At 31.7% G+C, this 26,197-nt stretch overlaps 1 protein-coding gene across 6 annotated transcripts in view; it reads right to left on the bottom strand.

The window, feature by feature from the left end:
- Positions 1-26,197, bottom strand: part of LOC140437434 (voltage-gated inwardly rectifying potassium channel KCNH6-like) — a 713,853-nt gene that overhangs the window by 94,094 nt on the left and 593,562 nt on the right. For all 6 annotated transcript variants that reach the window (XM_072526970.1, XM_072526969.1, XM_072526966.1 and 3 more), the window contains one exon: positions 14,612-14,766. In XM_072526970.1, the coding sequence (XP_072383071.1) occupies positions 14,612-14,766 (155 nt within the window). The remainder of the gene's footprint in view (positions 1-14,611; positions 14,767-26,197) is intronic.

Genomic DNA, 26,197 nt, shown 5'->3' on the forward strand with positions numbered 1-26,197 from the left:
AAGTATGGGCCAACGATGTGAGGCTGTTATACGTAGAAGAGGTGGAAACACTCGTTATTAAGACTTTTTTCATATTTTAGTTTACTTTTCTTATCATTAGTTTTTTAGAATTTTCCGTTTTATTTTTTTTTTCTCCTGTACTTCAACATTTTCTGATGATTAGACAAATTGTTATAATTACTAATAAAATGTAGAATAAATCTGGTGGAGTTGTATTTTTTTATTCTTTGCCTGTTTACAAATAAAATTGATTTATTGAAGTGGTGCGTTAATTTCTTGGAGAAGTGTATTTAGTAAAAATATATATATATATATATATATATATATATATATATATATATATATATATATATATAAAATATATATATATATATATATATATATATATATATATATATATATATATATATATATATATTGTTATGTTTCTTCTTTCCCAACCAAAGAAAAATAAATAAAAAAATCCATCGAAATAAAATTTTAAGATATCAATATAAACAAATTGTATATAGTAATTTAAGATAAGATTTAGTGTAGATAAGAATAGAAATTTGTGATGTGTGGCAAACGACCTTTTTCCGTTTCAAACAAAATTATCAAAAAACCTTTGTTTAGAATTAGAAGACATTTTACCTGTAAGTTAATGTTTTCATTGTTTGTATAATCGAGTAATAAATGTCCATATTCTAATCTTTTGAAATATGTATAAATTGTGTATTGACAAAACCAATTTTAAAGTAAGCTATTTAGTTTTTCTCTGAAACCGAAATTAGGCTTTTCCAAAATCATGGTAAACACAATTTGAGCTTTTGATTGGACGGTCGTTTTTAAATGGGAATTTGTGAGCCGATCATGAGAACCGGAGAAGTTAGTTATAATTTGGTCATCGAAGGAAACAGTCGTTTGTCTCAAGATAGGGTGTGGTTCGTGAGTTGGATACCGGCATTGTGAAAAGAATTGAATAGTTTTGCAGAAGGAGATAGCAAGTAGATTGAAAGAGGTCCTTGTATCTACCGTTGGCATTTTGTGAAGATTTGTGAAAGTAGTTTTACGGCATTAAGTTGACAAAAGGAGGTCCTTGTGTCATTAATAAGTATCTGAGTTTTTGGAGAAGTGCATCAGGTGTTTTTGGTTAGTGCAGCAGGTTTGCAGAGACGTTAAGAAGGAGCCTAGGTGCCAAAAAGGAGAGATCACATCGTTGAGGAGACTGGATTTTTCTGGGTATGTTCCAACATACAACTCAATAAGAAAATAAGCTGTAAGTGTTTTGTACAATTGAATTTTATATCTGTGAAGGATCGGTTTGACATCATGGTCATTAGCATTCAAATTTAAGAACTGAGGTTTTGTCAGGCTAATCAAAAGTTTAAAGTTTTGTTGTTTCTTGTTTCAAGTAAAGAAAAATTTAAGTAAAATTGGTTTTCACTTAATATAAATGTATGTAGATTTAAAATCTTACTATTATAAAAATTTGATTTATTTTCTTGTATGCTGATTGATAAGATAACGACAGAATTTGATAATTGTTTTATTCGTTCATATAAAATAAAGAAACGTAAATTTTTGTAATATAATATTTTTTTATTCTTATCCTTCTTCTCTATTCCGATAAAAGACAACTAGAAAATCTTTGAATTCATCGAACACAGGTAATATAAGGAGTTTATTTTACTTTTGATAACAAATAAGTTATATTTTTTTATTGGCTCAATAAACTAAGATTAAAGTCAAAATAAACAATCATAACAATATATATATATATATATATATATATATATATATATATATATATATATATATATATATATATATATATATATATATATATATATATAAGAAATACAGGATATGTTGTAGGTTGTTTATATGGCACCCATTTTGGAGCCATTCTCAAGAGTGATACGGTTCCGTTCGAGTTCGGGATCTCAATCTACCTACTCCCCTCACTCGCGACGTGTTCTGTAGAAATACAAGAAGAACCGTCAAACATCACTGACGTCTCAATCTGCCTACTCCTCAGTGTCGACTGATTACCGGACTTACCTTATGTACCCTATCTATGTAGCTGCTTTTATTCTCTCAGTATGCGGTCGCTGAAGCAGCGGTCGCCATGTTACCGGCAGTCGTTTAGCGTCATCACACCTGTTTAAGCTGTTAGGTCCTTTTTCAATTTCGATGGCTTCACGAATAATTCTCGTTTTTAAGGAGCGGGTGGGGGCGATGGGCGATGGTCGACAGATAACTAAATAATTCTGACACGAGTGATATACCCCAAACAATGTAAGTGTGATTGTTTCCTGTTATTTGACTATATTTGTATTTCGGTTTTAAGAGTTTTTTTCGTCCCTCAAAGAAAAGATAAGGTGGACCTTTTTTTTTTATTTGGTTAAATTTTTGTCTATTTACTTTCAGTTCTTCTTCTTAATGTGCCTATCCATGACGAATATTGGCGATCATCATGGCAATATTTATCTTATCTGCAGTAGCGCGAAAAACTGCGCAGATGTTTTGTTGAATCAGGTTCTGAGAATGTTTAACCAGGACGTTCTTCTTATTCCTTGACATATCTGGATTTATTTCATATAATTTGTCCGAAGTATTGTAACTATTGATATGAAATTTGATGATGGTCACTTTTATTATTATTTTTTATTTCAGTATCCTCTGTTCGTAATAAGCGATCTGTAGACTTACGTCTTAAAGCTCGCTGCTGTGTTCTTATACCTAAGCGCCGGTTGCACCGAGTTGCCGGAAACTTCTTATATATATTTAGCGATTCTACAGTATTCACTGCCTTCCCTCGCTCAACCGTTTCCATCTCTTTCTGTTGTTCCATTCTCCATCGTTTAGGCCTCTCTTACTCATGGCGTCGTCTACTTCGTTCCTCCAGGATTTTCGGGGTCGTCCTTTTTTCCTCCTTCCTATGAGGCTCCATTCGGTTATTCTCTTTATCCATCTGCTGTCGCTAGTTCTTCTTACATGTCCATACCACTTTAATCTTTTTTGTTCTATATATGTTAGTATGTCTGTTTCTATTGATGTTCTTTGCTTTATTTCGTCATTGCTTCTCCTATACATTCTTGTTACTCTGCAGCATCTTCGCAGGCATTCCATCTCTGTTGCTAGCATCTTACTGCTGTTTTTCTTGTTTATGATCCAATTTTCAGCCCCATATGTCATAATACTTCGCACTAATGTTTTATAAATCTGCGTTTTTGTCTTCATATTTAGGTTTCTATCCCACCATACTGAGTTAAGTTGTCGGATTGCTGTTCTTGTTTGTCCTAATCTTTGTGTAATTTCTTCCTCTGTTGTTGCCTTTTTCGTGATTATAAACCCCAGGTATTTGAATTTATCCTTTCCTTTGATTGTTACGTTGTCATCAATCTGTAGATCTTCTATGTCTTCTTCACTTGTAGATAGGTACTCTGTTTTCGCGAGGTTAATATCTAGGCCAGCCTAGGTATATTCTTCTTGTAGTTTATTCATCATGTAGCTGAGGTCGTCTTGGTCTTGTGCAATCACTACCCGATCGTCTGCAAAGCTTAACGTATATAGGTATTCGTTCCTTACCGGTACTCCCATGCCTTCGCATTTTCTTTTCCATGTAGTCAAGGCTTTTTCTAATTATATTTTGAATAGGGTTGGAGATGTGGAGCAACCCTGCAGGAGCCTTTTTGTTGTGGTGAAGTCTCCTATGATTCTTGTTCCCATTTTAATGGACACTTTATTTTCTTTATACAGAGCTTTTGAAGCTTCTATGAGCTCCGTCTGTATTTCTAATTTGTACATTGCCTCCCATAGTTCTGACCTTGGTACAGAGTCATACGCCTTTCTCAGGTCCACAAATGCCAAGTGTATATCTCTATTTTTTGCTTTTTTCTTTTCCAACGGTTGTTCCAGTGTGTATATGTGGTCTATGCATGATCTTCCTGCCGTAAAGCCTGCCTGATCCTCCCCGATTTTGCGGAAACTTCTTCTCCGGTTAATTTTTATATTATCCACAGTTTTGGGCATCCTTTCTTTCCATACAGGTCCAATTAACGTTACAAAGAGATTATATTCCACGTATATTAATTGCTTATAGACATATTAATTTATAATTAATGTTTCTAATAAGCAATCGCATTAATCATTTCCGTTTATTGCTAATATTCTCCCCAATTATTGTAACTGAAATTTAATCTCACCGATGGATGTTGAAACATATTTAATTAGTACCGGGATTTAGTCCATTTGGTTCCTTGTAACTATTGAATTACTGGAAAATTACTTGCTCAGACTAAATTAATTGGAGTTTCGCTTTCGTCAGATATTAATGTCTTATGGCGATCAGAAATTTTATACGACTATTTCGAGAATTTAAGACATTTGATATAAAAATAACTGAATATTTACTAGAAATTACATAACAAAAAATCAAAATATTTGTGTTATTTGAATATTTATTGAACTATAAACAAATAATTGTCAGAAAATTAAAGTTATATTTTTATCTGTAACGAAAATAAATAAGAGAGTTCATTACAAGACATGTTCACACCAGGCAAGGGCAGGGCTTATCTCCTATTTACAAAACGAATTATGTTATTTTTGTGTTTATCCTATTTTTTTTTTTAAATCAAAAACTTTGGTTATATATTTCCCAGCATTTGTATAATAGTCTTTTTAAAAACGATTTTCGGAGTGGAAATCGAAACGTCAAACTTTATTTAGTTAAAAATATGATTTTAATTACAACCAATAATTGTGGCTTAATCCCATATAAACATAATATTTAAAATCTGTGTTGTATAGTGTGTTGGGTGTTTTAAATGTTGTCCTTAAATCTTATCCTTTTCAATTTTTCTGATAAGACCTTTACAAATGGTATTGTTGTCACCTTTGAATCCCTTCTTGACAACAAAACCCAAACTAAATGTATCAGCTATCATTTAGCTACTTATATTTTGCATTTTACACTGACACCACTTATTTTAAAATAGATAATGATTCTAGAAACAAAATTTTGGATTAGCCATGGGCTCCTCCTTATTTCCATTATTATTTTCCTTATTTTCAAGGATTTCAAACAAAACATTGTACACAAACAAGACAAACAACCCAAAATATGGCGGAGACATATAAATGATGTGTTCTCTATTTAGCCTCACGGACTAGAAGCTTGGATAATTTTTTAATGGACAACAACAATAAAGAACAATCAATCAAATTCAGCATAGAAAAAGAAAATATCATTTCTCCTTCTTTTATTCCTTCTTTTGTAGTTTTTTTTTAAATAAAATTTTACAGAAAACTAATTATCAAATCATTATATGATAGAGCTCAAAACACCTGCTTCAATAAAAATGCAATTGAGGAAGAAAAAAACATGCTAAACAAAGGTTTTGATACAAAATGACTAACCATTGTCATTTATAAACAAGGAATTTTAGAAAATTAAAGAAAGGAAACAACAAACACTACAAGCAGTCTATAAATACTCACAAGAAGGGATTCAAAGATGACAACAATAGTATATGTAGAGGGTTTCTCAGAAAATTGACAATAATAGAAAATAAATACAACAACCTTTAACACACAGATCTATTCTATTCAAAACGAAATACAGCAACACAAAAAAAGACCAAAGTGCTGCCTTTATAAAATACCCTGTGAATGCAACAATTTCTATGTGGGAGAAACCGCAAGACCACTAAGTGTCAGCATAAATGAGTATAAAATATACATTAAAAACAGAGACTTCGACAAGTCTCAAATATGCAAACATGCCTGGGATAATGAGCATGGAGTGCAATAAAAAATGTGTCAGTAATCATGAAAGACAGAGACATTAGAAAGAGAAAAAACAAAGAAGCAGTTCTCATTTTACTTATCGAAGGAAAATATGTTGCCAACCCATCAGCAGAATATAGCAGGTTTTGGTGGCCAATACTAAAAGAAGTTAACAAGAACATACCAACAATAGCGGAATAAATAAAGTCGCAGATATCATCTACAATTATACATAATACATATGCAGCAAACAATACACATACACATAATCTTGTTAAATACATGTTATAAAAACCAACAAAATAATTAAACACAAAAAACAGTCAGAATTTAATATTCTGAGGTTAAAAAACACTATCTTAAGATTTTTTGTCAACCAAAAGAAGGCTTCTTCTTCTTCTTCGCGTGCCATATCAGAATTATCTACGGCCATCAATTTTGCCTTTAAGGATCAGTTGTAATATTTTATATCGACTTCCCCTAACTATATGTCTCAGATAAGACATAAGACATAAAAAAAGAATGCTACTACTTAGAAAATCGAAGCCAAGAAAGTCAACAGTCAGTTTTGAAAAACATAACCCAACTTAACAACTTGTTGATTATACTTTTCGCACAATTTTTTAAATATTTTTTTTGAAAACGATTTATTTTTCTTAAAACGACTGTTCTTTTCTTTAGTCGCTCTTTCCATTATTTGAGATTAACAATCATTAGTTTTTTTTTAAACAGAAGCATTTCCGTTTTTTTGGACAGCTTGTTCATTATTATTTCTATCTACCATGAAACGTAGAAAGTTGTATTTCTTTTCATTTTTTTCTTCTTTTTAGTTGTATGAGAATTGCTTGTTTTTTCTGTATACACCTACTCTTTATGATTGCTATTTATTGATTTATGATGAACTGCTACTTCTTATAGTTTGTCTTTTCTCCCGTTTTTATCGTATTATTATTTCGTCCATGACAAAATATAGAAAATGATGTAAATATATTACATAAAAGGGGACATAATGAATCGCCCTGACAAGATGGGGGAGATTATTAACTATATTAAAGAACACTGCTTTGTCAGTAGGTTAGTATATGTGTTGAATATTTTTGTGTGATATTTGTTATGCGCATCATTGGTATTCATAGATTCCTACCTTCTACATATGAATCTGCATACATTTCAATCAGTGGATACAGTTAAACAAACCGCTCCTTCCTCAGTTCTTCGCTCAGTTCCTCTTAAGCATGTCGTCAGAAAGGGATGTGTTATGTCACCGAGGTTGTTTATTGCCTACTTTGAATTAGTGTCTGAAATAGCGTTAAACAATCGTAGCCAAGGTGTTAACATCGGTGGAGAAATTATTATGCTGAACAGGGAGTCTATAAGACCTTTAAACTCTATTAAACGCAGTAAACAATGATTTCAACGAAAAAAGCTTAACATAAACGCAAATACAACTAAATGGATGTTGGTCAAAAAAATTAATATTAAAAACTTAATACTAAAACTAGATAACGAAACGGTGGACGGGGTGGTACACTCTAGATATCTGCATAGCTAGATTCACTGCAGAGTTGAGAATGACGAGGAAATTTCGACGAGACTAGAGCTGACATAGAAAAGCTGTATTAATTGGCGTTTTATATTATATTATGGTGTGTGATCACCTGTTACAAGCAAGTAGGTTTAAAAGTGCTCTGTCGGAAAAATTGTGAATTTGGGTATGTACACTTTATATTTAAATTAAAAATCTGGCAGACGCTATACCTATAGATGCAAAGAAGAGTTGGAGACAAAGGCGGTCCAGAAATATAATTCAATTCATATAATTAAGAGAAAACTTTAAAATTCTTAAATTATTGTTTAAAGTTAAAGTAAAAGTTTTAGTATTATCAACTTTAACATATTAACTTTTTATATTGTAACTTTTTTGTGCCAAACAGTAATTACGGTTCGCTACAACAAAGGTGTCCACACACTAAAATGGACGGCAAAGTGGCGTTGGTGAATAAATATCGTTTTAATTTTTTTTTCGGCTGTAAGAAAACTCGGAAAACGGGACTTACAACGAAAAGTAACTCGGTAGAAGTGACCCACATATAAACACCGATAAGGGTCGGAGATTCGACGGGTTGACTGGTCGACGACTCTTTTCGCGGTGTAGGACAGGGAAGGAGATAAACAGCGAAATAACAAGAAAAGGCCAAGGAAAATATTGTAATAATGGACAGCGACGAATACTCTACAGATGAAAGAAGAAAAAGAAAAGGAGAAAATATAGATTTTTTTGTAAACAGCAAAAAAACACCAAGAACTCCTACAAAACGCCAAACAACTGAATCTGAGAAATTAGACCAGTTACTAATAATGATAAAAGAAATGAACACAACTCAAAAAGATATGAAGCAAGAACAGAAAGAAATAAAAACTGAAATAAGAGAAATTAAAGACCAACAAAACAAAACAAACGAAGCTCTACCAAAACTGACAGTAGAAAACGAACAATTAAAAAAAGAAAATCAGGATATAAGAAAAGAGAATTCAGAAATAAGGAGAGGGTTACAAGAAATGAAAAAAGCAGTCAAAATAATCGAAAAAAATAGAAGAAAAAACAACATTGTAATAAATGGTCTAAAAATGGATACAAATGAACCAAGCAGCCTAAAAGAAAGAATAAAAGGACTTTTTAATAAACATCTTCAAATTGATATTACACCTACAACAGTAAAAAAAATAGGCGAGAATACATGCGTAATAAAACTAAGAAATGAAGAGGAAAAACACGAGATTATGGCAAAAAAATATAAACTAAAAAACGTCGTAGGAGAGAAAGTATTCATCAATGATGACTTGACTAGAGAAGAGAAAGAAAAGCAGAAACACCTAAGAAATTTTGCAAAAAACAAAAAAGAGAAAGGCAAAGACGTCAAAACACCCTACGGAGTAAATGAAGATGCAAAAAAGGAAGAGAAGGATAAATTTTTCGAGGAGCTCCAAATACAAATTGACAATGGGGAAGAAAATATAATTGTAATGGGAGATCTAAACGGTAGAGTCGGAAATAATAACATTGGAATTGAGGAATGCATGGGAAAAGAAGGAGAAGAAATACTAAACAAAAATGGTGAAAGAATAATAGAAATATGTATGGAGAATAAACTTGTTATAACAAATACAAAATTTAAACATAAAAAAGTACACAAATACACGAGAGTACAAGAAAGTAGAAATGAAAAATCAATCATAGATTACTTTTTGGTAAGTAGCAACAAATGGAAAAGAGTACAAGACACGAAAGTCAAAAGAGGCTCAGAGATTGGCAGTGATCATCATCTAGTAATAATGAGAATGAGAACAGCAAAAGAAAATAAAGAAAAGAGGAGAAAGGTAGTAAATTAAAAAGTAAAAAGCTACAAATTAAAAGAAGAAAGATATAAGAAGATATTCCAAGAAAAAAAAATTAGACAATATTTTGAAAGGTAGGGCAAAAACTGCTAGTATAGAAGAAAAGTGGGAAAATCTCAAGAACAAAATTCAGGAAGGACAGAAGCACGCAAGACCACATATTCACAATAAGACAAATAAGTGAGAAAGTAATTAATGAAAATAGAGGAATACATATATGCTTTATTGATCTGGAAAAGGCGTTTGACAGAATACAAAGAAAGGACGTATGGAGGACATTAAAGGAAAGAGGAGTTGACAGGATAACAATTGATGTAATAAAGGATATGTACAATAATAGTACAAATACGGTGAGAACCAACAACGAGCAATCCGAAGAATTTACTACAAGTCAAGGCGTCAAACAGGGATGCGTGTTGAGTCCACTGCTGTTCTCAGTGGTACTGGATGAAGCAATAAAGAAAGCCAAGAGAAGAATGAGAAAACTAACATTAGGATACTGGCAAATGACACAGACTCAACTATCAGAGCTTCTATTTGCAGACGACATGGTTTGGATAGCAGAAAACAGAGAAGACCTACAGAACAACCTTGAAATCCTAGAAGAAGAACTGTCAAACATAAATATGAAAATAAATACAGAGAAAACAAAAACAATGATAATTTCAAATAAGAGAAAGACACATGCAATACAATTAAACGGAAAACAACTAGAACAAGTGGAACATTTTAAATACCTAGGAGCAATAATTGAATCAAACGGTAAACAAGACATGGAAATAAATGAGAGAATGGGACGAACAGGAAGCTTATTTAACACTATGAAAACAACATTTTTGGGAAAAAAAAATACGAAACGAAACAATCAGACAAAACCTGAAACTAGAACCAATAAACGAAAAAATAATAGAGGGGCAACTAAGATGGTTCGGGCACGTGTGTAGAATGTCGAATGAAAGATTAACAAAACGAGTGTTTGAAACGAGAATGCAAGGGAAAAACAAACGAGGAAGACCAAGAGTTAGGTGGGTAGACAAAATCAGAAAAGAAGTTGAGAAGAAAGGATTGACATGGGAGAGTGACGAAATCTAACACAAGACCGGATAGCATGGAGACAACAGTGCAAATCTTAACCCCACCAGCCTTACACCTAACGGTAGAAAGGCTTAGGACTAAGTGAAGTGAAGTTATATTATACAACAGAAGTTGCGTCTTAAAGTGCTAAAGTACGGCGTCTGAACCTCTCTATTTTATGGACGTGAAACTTGGACAATACAAGTCAACATTTTAACAGATTAGAAGCGTTTGAGTTGTAATGTTACCGTTGCATGCTCAAAATTCCGTGAACAGCACACATATGCAACGAACGTATGCTAAAAACTATGTACAAAGCATTTCAGCAGCTTGTTAAAATGACGATAGCCACAGTTATCAGAGCTGCAAGAAAACAATAAGGCTAAAAGTATTAGTAAAAAATCTAAATAGATCCACTACTGCTGATATATCGGATGGACCTATGGATAAGGCTTGCGTCTCGGTATTACTCCATAAATCTCTATCGAAAAATCGTGTCGCTTAAAAAACCGGAATGTGGATATACAGGGATGAGTACCTTAAGAACCGGCAAAATAACGCAAAAGAAAGAAAACATAATACGTTGTGAAATAAAAAGAGATGCAAGTAGTAGAGGTGAGAAATTATCGATATAAACCTATAATTTACTTTACATTACATTAGATCTATCGAAAGTTTCCCACCTTTAGACGTTTACTTATGAGCTGGTTGACTTCAGTCATAGTAATACGTATCACGTAATGTGAGTAAAAACAGTTTAAGTATGAGTCTGTTTTTATCCAAAATTAAAGTATTTATCAATAATAAACTGTGATTTGAGACGTCGCATACACTCTTCTCAATACAGAATTATCATAGCTTGTTATTCTGTATTCGTCAACATAGAATTAATTATCAAATTACTACTAATTAAACTGTTTACTTAAGCTTTGCTTTATTGCCTTCAATCAGTTTTTACTTAATGCCAAATTTAAAAAATGTTAATGTTCGACGTCATACTTGTAATATTATGACTGAAGTCAACTAGCTCATAAGCTAACGTCTAAAGGTGGGAAATTATCGATAGTCCTAATGTAATGTAATGTAAATTAGAGGTTTCTATCGATAATTTCCCACCTCTACTACTTTCATATCTTTTTATTTCACAACGTATTATGTTTTCTATCTTTTGCGTTATTTTGCCGGTTCTTAATGCACTCATCACTGTAGATAACAAAGAATATTAATCTATGTGTAACGTTTAATTTTTTAGGTTTACGTATTTTTAAATATGTCTGTTTTCAAAATCATTATAAAGTTTATCTACATCGCCGTGACAACAATATCAATTTATCGACGGGCCTGCAAAACTAGACGAACTTTTTTTAATTACATTGAGTTTAGTTCAAAATGTAATAGATATCATAAAGTCGGACAGGATAAACAAAACTGGTTCAGTGTTATTTTAAATCGTCAAAAATTTAACAACAAACACTCCTTTGTATATTTCCCTGAAACGTCGATGTATAAACCTGATATTCAAGCACAATATCTATATCACTCATTAATGTATCAAAGTTCTAAAAAAAAAAAAACCAATATGGTGATGATTTCTATGGTTACTTTATTTTCAAAACTTTTACAAAATTTATTATAATTTTTTAATAATACATTTTTTATAGTCTTTAACTGAATAGGTTGAGGAGGGAAGAACTGTTTGTCAGTTGGTTATTCAGAATTATGTCTGTATTTTTTAATTTTCTAATTTCCATAGATTCTAATAAAGATAGCTTAATGCCTTTATTTTGGATGTGAAGAATTTGAAATTCGGCATTAAAAGAATGATTGTGATCTAGAAGGTAAAGTGCGTATGTAGAATATATTTTTCTATTATGGAAACTCCTTTTATGTTCTGCTATACGTTTGTTAAAAATTCTACCAGTTTGACCGATATAAGTTTTTGGGAAATCGCCATATTTAAGTTTGTATACACCTATGTGTAAGTGATTTTTATTTTGACTCTTGTTGTTTTTAATATATTTGCCTAAGTTGTTGTTTGTTGACCATTGTGGTACTTAGAACAAAAAAAAAACAGTTAGTTCCTCAGCAAAGTGGTTTCCGTCAAAATAGATCATGCGTAGACAACTTACTATATTTAGAGTCAGAGATACACGAAGGTTTTGCAACTAATCAAGAGATCATCGCAGTATTATTCGATATCACCAAGGCGTACGACACGGTTTGGAGGTTTAATATTATATCAAAATTACACAAATGAGAAATCAGGAGTAATATGCTAAGATTCATAGAAAACTTTATTCTGTCAAGAGTTTTCTGCGTTCACACCAATAATTTCACTTTAACAAAAAAATTCAGGAGAACAGAACACCTCAGGGGTCAGTTATGAGCAAGACCCTCTTTCTTGTGGCTATCAACGATATACTGAATCACTGCTTCCCGCTAGTTAAGGGAAGACTATATATATATATATATATATATATATATATATATATATATATATATATATATATATATATATATATATTGAAGAATGATTCAAAAGAACTTACAAGAATCTATTTAAAAATCTAGAGATATGGTCCACATTAGTAAGCGTGAAATTTTCCCCCCTAAAAACAAGATATATGTGTTTCTCAAGCAGGCACCGGCTCCAAAGAACAGCTTTAAAACTGTATGGCAAGCCGCTCATATTCTTAGACAAAATTAATTTTCTTAGAATGGTTTTCGACCAAAAATTAACATGGAAACAATATATTTCAGAAATAAAAAATCTTGCCAAAGTGGATTAAATGTAATGAAAACATTATCAAATAAAAAATGGGGAACTAACAAAGCTACATAATGAAATATATTTAAGTCACTTGTCAGATCAAAAATAGATTATGGGGCTATTGTATATGCCTGTGCTAGCAACATATTACCAAGCAACTTAAAATTATTCAAAACACAGCACTTCGCATTGCCACCGACGCATATAGAATCACGCTAGTTAAGAATCTCCAATACCTAACATGACAACCTCCTTTTACCCGACGAAGGAAGTATTCATGCCTCTCGTATGCATCTTCAATGGCCAGTAACAAATTAGACCCAGTGTTTTGAAACACATTTATGAATCATTACCTAGAAACTTATAAAAAAAAGTGAGTTCGATTCACCATTCTACGAAAGAGTCCAAAGAAATTTAAAGGATCTGCAACTCCAAATTCCTGACCTCTTTCCTTCAAATGTAAGAACTCCCATGAATGATTCCCAAAATCAATACGACACTACTTCAATATCACAAATCAAAGACATCAGTCGATGTAATTCGACAGTCATTTTTAAAGGAACTCGAGACTTGCGGGAAAAGTTTTTGCATTTAAACATATGCCTCCAAATCTGCAAACGAAGCACTCCGTTTTCCAGACAATTACTCCACATTTCTTTTCCCTATTTAAATTAATGTCAGCCACTTCCATATACACAGCAGAATTATATGCAATATTACAAGTCTTTAAAAGTAAAAAATCATTCTTCCCCCGTCATTATCACAGATTCTCTAAACTCGTAAATAACAATTGGTCAACTATACACTAACAACCCTATAGTCATACATCTGGTTTTGAAGTCAAATTTATGTGGGTTCCATCTCACATTGAAATACAAAGTAATGAAAAAGCAGATCTCCAAACAAGAGAAGCTACCAAAAACGTACATGCTATAATAGTGTCAAAGACTATCTCCAGTAACATAAAACAGTTCGTCAAAGAAAAAGTGATCAGTACGTGGCAGAGTAAGTGGAATTTAAGGGTACCTAAGTATATATATATATATATATATATATATATATATATATATTTAGATATATAACAACCGAGTCTTCTACAGCCGGCGCCGCGTAAAACCATGGCGCCTAGTAAACCTAAAAAGAGCTCACCAAGTCAAAATTTCTCGACTTCGATTAGGTTATACCAATTTTACGCATAAGTATCTAATGACTAAAGGAGACATTCAAGTCAATATTAATGTTCAACACCTTCTAACCATATTTCATATTAACATATATAACAATATTTTCAGTGATTTAAAAACAGTATTAGATGAACATTTAACTACCAAAAACTTAGTTTTCTCAAAGATACATCTTTATATAATTTAATATAATGTAATAAGAATGTCGCTAATGACCCAGGTGATTAAGGCGACTATTTTTGGTAAATAAAAAAAGCACAATATCGTGTTATACACAAATTTTGTTTGTCTATTTTTGTTGGTGTAATGATAAGGTATCCAACATACACGTAAATAAATATATACAATTCGGTACAGTTTATTTTGATGAGAACAATACTTTACCACTTGTGTATCACTAAATCTTCCTTACCAGATGCACGCCATCCAATGGGCAATCAGTGCGAAAGTTGCCATGAGAAGTAGAAGAACTGCAGCCCCATACTCCGAGTATCGATCTATTTTCCTGGCGACTCTGACCAGCCTCAAGAGCCGGGCTGTTTTCAGCAGACCGATTAATGTAGTCGTCTGTAAAACGGAAAACATTCCACTTCAGAATTGCAATCGAGACCGAAAAACAGTTCGGTTATTGTGAAAGCTTTATTAGTATTCGAGGTTTTTGTCCTTTCGTTTTAGTATTTTGTATTGATTGATGAAAAAGTGTAGACTTCCAGATGGTTAGCTCTATTTTGTGTCATAAAATATAATCGCATATAACAGGTCTTTGCTTATAAATCTGCAACTTAAATTTAGATCTTTCTATGTTAATATATGAATAAAGTAAATGATGTAAAAATAAAAAAAAGTTGTTTTTCTGTAAAGCAATGCCTATACCTATACGTCCGTGGAAAAAAATTTGTTTTTGGAATATATTTTGTCGAAAAAATTATTTTTAAACTTTAAAAGGTGACATTTTGATAAGAAATTTAATTTTAAACAACTTTCATTTCCGATATATATGTACGAAAACTGCATAAAACTCATCCAAATGTATCTCATTGTATAGGGACAAATTCAACCCTTTATCAAAAAGACACCCCTTTAAAAGGAATCACTTCACGATTTTTTTATATTAGGGGGTCCATTGAACATACGAAACAATAAAATCTCTTTAACGTTGTAGTTCCTTTCTAATGGGGTTGATTATGAATTTTGTTTATATCTATTATATCTAAAAAATTATTGATTTGTGCTTCTGTTTTTCTACTGTTATTTTAATACTTGGGTGAGTCTTGTGTGTGTGTAGCAAAGTTTTTTGATAGTTTATTATTTTGAATTTTATATTCGATATCATCTATCAAACTTTAGCAAACTAAATACTCAGTGGGTTACACATTACTGTCAAACTTTTGTGTACTTTATTGTTGAATTGAACTTATTTCGCTTCTAAACATTGCATTAGGGTGTATTGCAAATTGTTTGCAGTCAGTTTAAAAAGTTTCTTACGAGACAGCTGTTGTACAGTGATAAAACGATGTCAAGTTAAAAATATTCAATGGGAATAAAAAAAACCAGTGTTGTATTTTTATAACTTGTTTTATTATTGAATATACATTTCCAGTAAGTAGCCGCCAATTTAATCCATGGTTCAAAGAGTATTTTATGATTGTGGGCTGTTATCATTGTTGTTTGATATAATTACTGTTGTTTTCCTAATCCACGTTGAGAATAAAAAAATGTAACAGGAAAAGGTTTCCGACTTAATTGCATCGTTGCTCAACAAATCAGGTACAAATATCTAGTGTCAAGTAGATAAATACAGAACACTAGACAAAATGTCAGTGTATGGTAGCAAACAAGTCTCACAAAGAATAAAGCAGAGATGGAGACATTAACTATAGATATCTTGAAATTTTTACAAAAATCAAACAAAACTTGGTCACAAAACACTGAACTAAAGGCTAACAGAATAGAAGTTTCCGATTTATACATATTGAATTAATAAAATGCATCACAAGAAGATGAATATTATATAATTTTATAGAAATATTACCAGAAGATAGAGAAACGTTGAAAAATACCTTCTTCTTCCTCTGACCTGCTCGATTATCGAGCGTTGGCTATCAAATTTGCTGTACTAATTTTGTTGACGGCAGCTCGGAAAAGGGATGCACAAGATCTGTTAAACCATTCCCTCAGATTTCTATGTCATAACCTTTTTCTTCGACCTGACCCTCTTCTTCCGTCTATCGTGCTCCGTATTATTAAATGAAGTATATTATATCTGATGACAATGAAATCATACCGAATGACAATGGAGTGTGGAGAAGACGATACAACTTCAAACTATATAAAATATACCTGGGACCCGATATTGTAAAACATATTAAGATATGACGTCTAAGGTGGATAGGGCATGTAATGCGAATTGAACAAAATAATCCAGCTAAAAAAACGCTCCTTGATCCTTGACCCTTGACTCCTTGACCCATTGGTCAGAGAAGAACAGGTAGACCCATATTATTTCTTTCTGGGTGAGGCATATCATGGCCAAAATATTTCAGTTTGCGATTTTTAACTGTTTGGACTACTTCCGTAACTTTTTTCATCTGCTGCGAAACAACCCGTTACGAACTCTTTATCTGCAAAATTCTCCAATATACTCAGATTTCAAAGGCTTCAAGTTTTCTTAGAAGTGTATCTATTAAAGTCCAACCTTCAACACCATATAAAAGAATAGAAAACACATAACATCTTACAAATTAAATTTTTAGTCTTAAAGTAATATTGTTTCCACATAAGATTTTCTTCATCTTAAAAAATCTCTGGTCTTTTATCTATACATATTCTAATTTCTTTACTAATATCCCAGTTCTCATTTATATTACAACCAAGATAAGTGATACTGTTGGTTCTCTCCAGTTCTTCTTCATAATCGGTTACCCCTTCTGGTTGTATTAGCGTTTTACTAACAACCATCACCTTTGTCTTTGTGGTGTTTAACTTCAGTTCATTCACCACATGTTGTAATCCTATTAATCAGATGTTAAAGTTTTTCGTATCTTTTTGAAATTAACACCGTGTCATCCGTGTACTTCAAAATATCAATATTGATGCCATTAATTATGATACCAATGCTTTATTTAAAGTGAACTCAGAATAGATGTTAAATATTAGTGGGGACAGAATGCAGCCCTGTCTTACTCCTCTTCGTATTTAAAGCTCTTCAGAATTATTCTGGCCAATCCTGATGTTTACACGTTGGTGCCAATAAAGATTTTTAATGATACGTAGTTCTTTATCATCAATTTTTTACCTGCTGAAAAAAGCTATCATTTCACTATGTTTCACAATGAAAAACTTATGAACGAGATGACCAATATCTCTGTACAATAACCTAAATAATAAATAGTACTTCTCTGCTTCCAAGGTTATTGCGGAAGCCATAAATACCTGCATGTCACTAAGTTGATCATCTATTTTTTGGTACATCCTTGAGTGCAAATTCGAAAAAACTATTTTAAAACATGGCTCATCATGCTGATGGTTTGGTAGTCACTACATATTTTCCCATTTTCTTCTTCAGGTATGTCCAGAAAAGTCGACAACCGCCAATTTATTGGTAAATAGCCAGTTTCATAAATTTTATTAAAGAGATGAAGAAGAGATCTTTTACCTGAGCTTTCAAAGAGCTTTATTATTTCACTATTTTATCCGGCCCCTTCATTTTCTTGGTCCTTGCTAATCTTATTGCTCGTTTAATTTCGTCCAGTTATGTCAAGAACTGTCACTACTTCTTTAATTTCAAGGTCGGACCTTTCATCATTAAACAGTTCCTCAATGTACTCTTTCCATGTATCTATTTTGTTCAAACTAGTGATAATCTGTTTGCCATATCTATCAACGATGTTATTTGTATATTTTGTACTGACTCCTTATTTCTTTAATTTTTTTATTCGTATTAAATGCATCATATTTTCTCCGTAACTCTTCAATTTCCAAAAATTTGTTTTCGAAGTGTATTCCTTTGGCAGCTCGTATTTTGTCATTACTTCCTTATAAATTCATTTATATATTTTGACATTTTGATTGTAATATTTACGTCTTTGCCCATTAGATTCAAAATTGCATCTTTTAATTCGACCAACAACAGACTGTGGTCAGATAGAACAGCGGCAACAGGAAAAGTTTCTATAGATTTCACTGTATTTCTGTAACGGTCACTGATAATTATGCAGTCAATTTGATTTCTTACTATATTACGAGGGATTCTGCTGGAGATTTCCACGATACAATCTCCGTTTCGGTAGTTTGAAAAAGGTATTTATTATAAATGGATTATATTCTTAGCAAAAATCTGCGAAATATTCTTCCCTTTCATTTCTATCGTCCAGCCCAAAATCTCCAATAAAAACTCGATTCGCTATTCCCAGTCCTAACCGTCTAGTGAATTTAGTAATTATTTTTTTGCGAAGTTAGTTACTTTTTGACAGACTATAAGTGGCTGGAAATTAATATACAACCAAGCACACGTACTCATAGCCAATATTAATAGTAAACAAACTAAATAGTAAATAAAATAGAACTTTGCGAATTACCGACAATCAATATTTATTTATCTGCACCATATAATAAATAGTTATGTTAAATTATAACCACTAAAATATATTTTTTAAATATATATTACCCAAAATTTGATGAGTTTAGTATACAATTCCACTATTTAGAATAATTCTTCTTTTTTTAAACAAAGAAGTCTGCAATAGTAAGATACTTGAGCTATTAATACTGAGAGGTAGGAATTGTTGTGTTGTAGGTTTCCGACAATGAATCTGTCAAAATATGCCCGAGCTAAGCGAATTTAGTTTAATGTCACGTTGTCTGACTTTTCCTATCTTAGCATTAAGGTCACCCATCAGAATGATCTTGAGTTGATCACTAACAGATTTTACATCTGCGTAGAACATTTCCAGTTCTTTATGTTCACTTTCCGCTGTCGGTACATTCACTTCTACTAAATTTATCTTTCTGGATTTTGCGTTCAACTGAATTATTATAATTTGTTCAGAAGGTTAATTGAATCGTGTAGGTTTATTTTTAATACCCTTTTGTCATTATGGTGCTGATTATTTGTAAATTTTCCAGTAGCTTCTAGAATGGACATTTAAAAATATGTGTATCGTTAGGTATTGAATACAAAACAAAATCTGTTAATCTGGACAATTATGATAGAGCTACTCAACTGTCAATCGTGTTAATGTGATTTATATATACAATACCTGTGCTGATTCTGAAATGCAATAAAAATAAATAAACTGATCATATAAATAATCATTTGTTTAATTTAAATGTGAGTTTCAGCCGTTATTGGTATTATTTTGTTCTGAATATAAAGAGAAAATTTATATGCTAAATTATAATTATTTGCATTATCGTGGTTTAAATACAAATTAAATCTTAATCGTATTAATTGCGTTATACCAGTCTGCTAATTATAATAGTGGGATCATATATTTTTGTATTGTATTCAAAAAGCAAAGCTCAAATATTTCAATTTGGTTTAAAATTAATTAACATTGCTTATATAGAAATTATAGAAATATATTTTCGGCATACACATGATTACGTGACCAAATGATAGGGCCTGTGTTATTTATAAGTTATATATATATAATAGTCTCCCGTTTTATACCGCTGTCGCGGCTTTGGGAGTATAGCAGGGTAGTCTGCTATATCTAGGGCCTACGGTATACAAGGAAGGTAACATGGCCAGTGCTACGCTTCAACCGTCTATTATTACCCCTGGTTTTACCCAAGGTACTCATTTTTATTCAGGCTGAGTCGACCTGGGGCCTATAGACATTTTTAAAATGTCTAGATGTTCTTGCCGGCGGTGGGATTCGAACCCCGGACCACCGGCTTGCGAGTCAAGCATCCTACCGCTTGCGCTACGCAGGCCCATTTATAAGTTATTTGAGTTTTATTATTTAAAAAAAGCTAAGAAAACTCTCTTGAAGCAGTGCTAATAATGGAATATACTAAAATATTTTATATCGTCTTTTCAATTTTTGCGACCAATACCTAGGATATTTATTACTTTCCTAAAACTATCCATTGATCAAAAATACCTGCAATTAGCGCAGATAAAATCCATGGTGTTTATTCTGTTATGTAAGTGACATATTTGTGACATATATGAAGCTGTGGGAAAGGTGAAGTGAAACTTACAAATTTCTTTAACAACGAAAGATTAAAAAAAAAGTATAACGAAAATTAACACATAATTAATAGTTACTTAAACAGTAGTCAAATGTTAGTCAAATGTTTATTCTAGATAAAAGAGGGGAGTCGATCACGGATATTCCCACCCAGTTATAAGAACATGTTACAACATAATGAATAGATACAAATTAAATTAATACGATTTAAACTTATATTGAATAATGTGACAGTTCGAGTTGATAAATTCCTAAAGAAATGTGAATACGTCTTTAAAACTAATGAAAATGATACAGCAAAGACTAATGCCTGCCAAATAGCCCAGGGAATCGTTGTGCATTCAGTTATTTGTCTCAGTTTACATTGAAACAAAAAAACATGTTTTAAATACTATGTGAGTCAAGAGATAAGGAACGGTGGAATATTTCGCGAAATATACATCGGATCGAAAAAACATAAAAAAACTTCAATATTTTTCAAAACTCCATCGAATGACATCAAACGAACATTACACCCACTCAGTGGAGGTAAGGCAGGGGCAACTTTGAAACCTAAAATAGGAACACCCATTTTTTATTCCAGATTTGGATTCCACATGAAAAAATAAGTATTATTTATTCGAAACATTTTTCTCGTATTGTTTATAGATGGCACTATAATCTGAAAAAACGATTTATCCTGATACCCTAGAAAAATTATGAAAACGGTCTAATCTCTCGAGAAATACTAAATGAAAAACCAAAAAGCACGTGTTTATTATTCTTCACAAATCTATCGAATAACTTAGAATATTAAACACGACTTCCAACCCCTACCCTCTGTTGTGGCGGAGGGCAACATTAAAATATTAAATAAAAAATTAATAATTCGAATTGTACGTGAAGAAGTAAATAAGTTTTATCTAAAAATTTTTTCCATTCGCTATAGATGGCGTTGCAATCGCAGAAAAATAGTAAATATATACATAAAGAATATGTATATATTTATGCAAATAATTTTTATAGTCATTCGATAGTTAAAATATATTAAACACCTGTTTTTGGTTTTTCATTTAACAATGTATTTGTCGAAATATTAGACAGATTTCATAATTTTCCTAGTAGTCCATTCGTCAGAGATTTGACCTATAAAAATCATACGAACAAGCTGAATTTTGCTGAGAATGTCAATTGTTGGACGTTAAAAATATGCAAAAAGTTTACCGCTCTCCCAGAAACAACGGTTGAAGTTAGTGGCGATGTTAAAATACGCGAAATCGCGAAAGTGTTGTAAGTTAGGGTGCGAAATCAACTTTAAATAAAATTTGTATCAACTCGACGGTAAAAATTCGATATCTTTTAATTCGAGTCTACCATTGACAAAAATCAAAATACATTTTAAAGATAAAGACTGCATCTTTTGCATGCAATCTTTTAATTTTGCCGCAAATAAAGTGTTTCTATAAATCTGTTCAATAAATAAACGTTGCCCGATTTTTGCCATTTTTACCATTCTCATCAATAAAATTTATCAATTGTCCGCTCGTAGTGAAATTTCCACAATTTAGAGCCTAGTTTTTAAAACTTGTAACAATAAATTTCGATTTTGAGTTATGCCGACAAATGGGGTATATGAAATATATCTAAAAAACGCAATTTTAAATTTTCAGATTACAAACAATTACACGTCTCAGGAAATGACTCCATGAAGACGGTATTGGGTGGAATTTGTAGCTGAAATTGTGTAGTTTTAAAAAATAATTCTTTTAGTTTAAAATCAGCGTTTTTGGACATATTTCAAATGCCTCACATTTGTTGCCAAAACTCAAAACCGAAGTTTTATGCCATACGTTCCAAAAAAATGGCAAAAATGGTGCAACGTTTATTCATAAGGTGCAACACCTTCATAAAAACTGACTTTATTTGCGGCAAAATACAAGAATTGTATAAAAAATCTGCACCTTTCAGTTTTGTCAATATAACACTTTAATTAAAAGATTTTTACCGTCGTGTTAATACAAATTTTATTTAAAATGGATTTCGCGCGCATAACTGACATTCAAATTAGCCGGCCGATTCAAGCCTTGTTTCTGAGAGAACGGTTCATTCTACACAAAAAGTGCTAATAAACATATTTATTCAAAATTATCTTAGCTAAATTTTTTAATTGAAACATTTTTTATACGGCGTACAGATTCTTAATAAATCGATTTTTCCCGTTTTCCCCCTTATAAGGAGGAGTTGAGAGAGATGCCCGGGTGTAGGAGTGGTAAACTTTGTTGAATCTTTTTTGGGATCCCAAAATTGACATTCTTAGCAAAATTCAGCTTGTTCGTATGATTTTTAGATTTCGAAAAAATTTCTCGAATAAAAGTTACGTATTGTTGCATAATAAATCGAAATTTGCAATAAAAACGGGGGTTCTTATTTCATATTTTAAACTTGAACCCCGCCACACAGCCCATGGGTGTTTGATGAACTCATTTTTGATGGCATTTTATAGATTTTTAAAAAATATTAAAAATATTTTTTTCAGTTTTTCAATTCAATTGACATTTTATAAATATTCGACCGTCCCGCTTCTTTTGGCACAACCAGTATATATTTGCTTTACTAAACACATAACTAACAAAGTTTTTAATTTTATTAAATATTTCGAGATATTTTAAAACTGATATTTGTTTTTCTCTTTTCGAGTAAACTTTACGACAGCGACTAGCTTACACCAGCTTGGTTTCTTTAAATAATATTCATGTTTTCATCAAAGACACTATATAATTTTTCTAGTATATTCAGAACAAATATATTTTATTTTATATATTAAGAAAGTAGGCACGACATATTTAACGAGCTGTGTCATTTTGTTTTATAACATACAGTTTTAATCTATTTTCAATTAAAAACAAATAGGTTAACCTATTGCGCAAATCAGCTAAATTTGAGAAAAAGTAACATAAATTTAACAAGTACAAAGGATATAGAATAAGTATAAATATACTGAAGAGATCTTGGTGAAATAGATCAGCTCTCACATCGTATGAAAAATAGTAAAAGTGGAAAGAAATTTGGTACAGACTTTTGGCAAAATAAGCACATCATATCGAAGAAGTTTGGATATCTTCATCTTTCTGTTAGAACAGGTAAGACGTATTGATACCTCAGTAACTTCTAATGTGATGGTTTATTTAAGATAACCAATTTATTATTATATCAGTCATGAATTTCTAAACTTAATTTTGGTATCTTATTAGATATGGCTATTATTATGTCAACTATGTATCAATCTATTTCCCGAAAAATCTTTTTCTTTATGTATAAAACGCTTTCCTTTTTTTATTACTCGTTAATATCAAAGTGGCGTGATGGATATACTGTCTTAATTAATTGTAGAAGAATACACTTTTAATAATATATAACAATTAGAGTTACATTAATTTAATGATCTATGAATTTGTGTGGTGAAACCTTTTTTAAAAGTCTGTGTTTTTAACACTATATGCAATAAGTAAAATAATAAGATGATAGTTGAAAATATACCATGTTATTAATTGGGTACCTAGAAAACCAAAGATAGCTTTATTATTCATTTTAAACTATATGTTATGAAAACAACAATGGCAGCTCCTGCTTTTTACAACGTTATTTTCTGCGATAATGCTTTGATGTATTTTTTGAAATTGCAATTTTTTGTATATAGGTTTATATAGTCTTATTTAATTTGGAATAACAAGATATATACTCCAAAACTAAACTTCCAAAAAGTAAAATAGAAAATTGAAACAGTATATAAAAACTAATCTTTCTTTTTAATAAATCAATATGGGGTGAATTTTAAAGGCAGTACCTTTCACTTGTTATCCACGTGCCACACTCTGATAACTGCATTGACATGCAGGCTAAGTTAAGTAAGGGTAACCAGACATGGCGAAAATATCACTGTTATTGCCAGTATAAACTATACCCCCACTTACTTGCCAACGGCTCCGCGGGCGGACAAGCTAGTAAGTAAAAAAAGCAGAAGATGTTAGTGACCACCGGTATCGGATACCAAGAGTCGGCAAAAAAGGGCAATCATAAGACGGCACGGCCTTCGGCACACTAGCTATATTAAAATGGTAATTTATTAAATTGTCCGAACATTTAGTTGTCACGATGTTATATAACATTTTTGTTTATTTTGCCGTCAACGCTACAATTCAAAGTTTATAAAGATCGAGCCATTTCAATATTTTGTTCTTAATGATAGAGTTTAATGTATTATTGATCTCGTTCTCTGGTCAATAAGAGAGATTATGAAGATGAACGTTTCCATTAAATTTTCGTTTTTCCGAACATTTCATTATTAGGGCTCGTAGTATCTATCACTTGATTGTTAATAGGCGCTGTATTTAATATTTACTATTTGAATTATTACGTAAATAATGTTTTGGACTTATTTTATTTCTAGATTTATAGTTACTTTTTGATTTTCATTCATAACATTTTTAAAAAGTCACTGGTATAAAATTCTTTCAATTTTTCATGGCTTATTTCTTCTGAAACAATATAACACTATATTTTAAACAAGATAGAGAACAGCATATAATTATGCATGATACCCTATCTATATTTCTTCTGATTCCATTTCTTCCTTTAGTACAGATTACAGATTATAAGAGACGTATCTGATGATTTCTATATCTCTCCTATCTAAGAATTTTTTTCGAGTTAACTGTATAAATTGATCTGACCTTATCGAAGATTTTTCTAATTCAACCAACCAACTTTAGTTACATGAAATATCTGGGTTTAAATTAGAAAGCACACTCTTACTTAAACAACATTTTCATGAACTAAAACTAAAAGTGACCGCGAGAAATAAGACCATTCGCCAACTGACCGCTTCAAGCTGGGGAGCGCAGCTACAGGTACTGTAAATACCCGCCTTAGTCCTTTGTTTTGCTACAGGTGAATACGCCGCTCTTGTATGGAAGGCCACAGCCCATGCCAAACAGGTTGATGTCGCTGTTAACGAAACCATTAGGATTGTTACAGGCTGTATGAAAACTACTCCGGTTTAGTTTTTCTATACGTTAGAAGGCATTACACTACCACATGTAACACGAAGAGTAGCAGCAGAAGTAGAGAAAAAGAGGCAGATAACAGAGCCGAGCTACCCTGTGTACAATTGCGTCTCTACTGTACCTTGCTTTAAGTTAAGACACAACTTCACACAAAGAAGCACGCCTCTACATGGAACATCACAAGACAGACGCACTGAACTATGGAGAGAAAGTGTACCGGTTAATACTTATTCACAACCTAGTAAGTCACTCACACCTGGACATAAATTACGGTATAAACATTGGAGAAGTCTTAAACGACTAAGGATAGTAATGTCAAATTGTAGAAGTAACAAAGTGAAGGTTATTGTGAAGAGGTACACACTCTTGATCATCTATTAATCGGTACAGATATGAACTCTTTTGTGTTCTCGATTAATAAATTAGGTAATAAAGACTTTGGACATAAAAAGAATAAAAAATAAGGAGAGAATGACAAAGACCTCACTTTAGAAATAAATTTAAAATTCAATTTATTTCAATCTTAATTAAAATAAAAGATATTTTCTTTTCACGTTATATTCAGTTTAATAATATTTTAGTACCTGTTTGTCAAATAATCTTACGTTCTATGTGAAAAACTTAGTTAATACCTTAAAAAGCAACCTTAAAAACTATCTTGTACATAAATCATATTTTAGAGCCAACTTAAAAACACATCAAAATATTTTCACATAAATAACAGCAACAATAAAAAACAAAATAATTCATTTCAGTATT

The sequence above is a fragment of the Diabrotica undecimpunctata genome, chromosome 3, assembly GCF_040954645.1.
Source record: "Diabrotica undecimpunctata isolate CICGRU chromosome 3, icDiaUnde3, whole genome shotgun sequence".
In the NCBI taxonomy this organism is placed as follows: domain Eukaryota; kingdom Metazoa; phylum Arthropoda; class Insecta; order Coleoptera; family Chrysomelidae; genus Diabrotica; species Diabrotica undecimpunctata.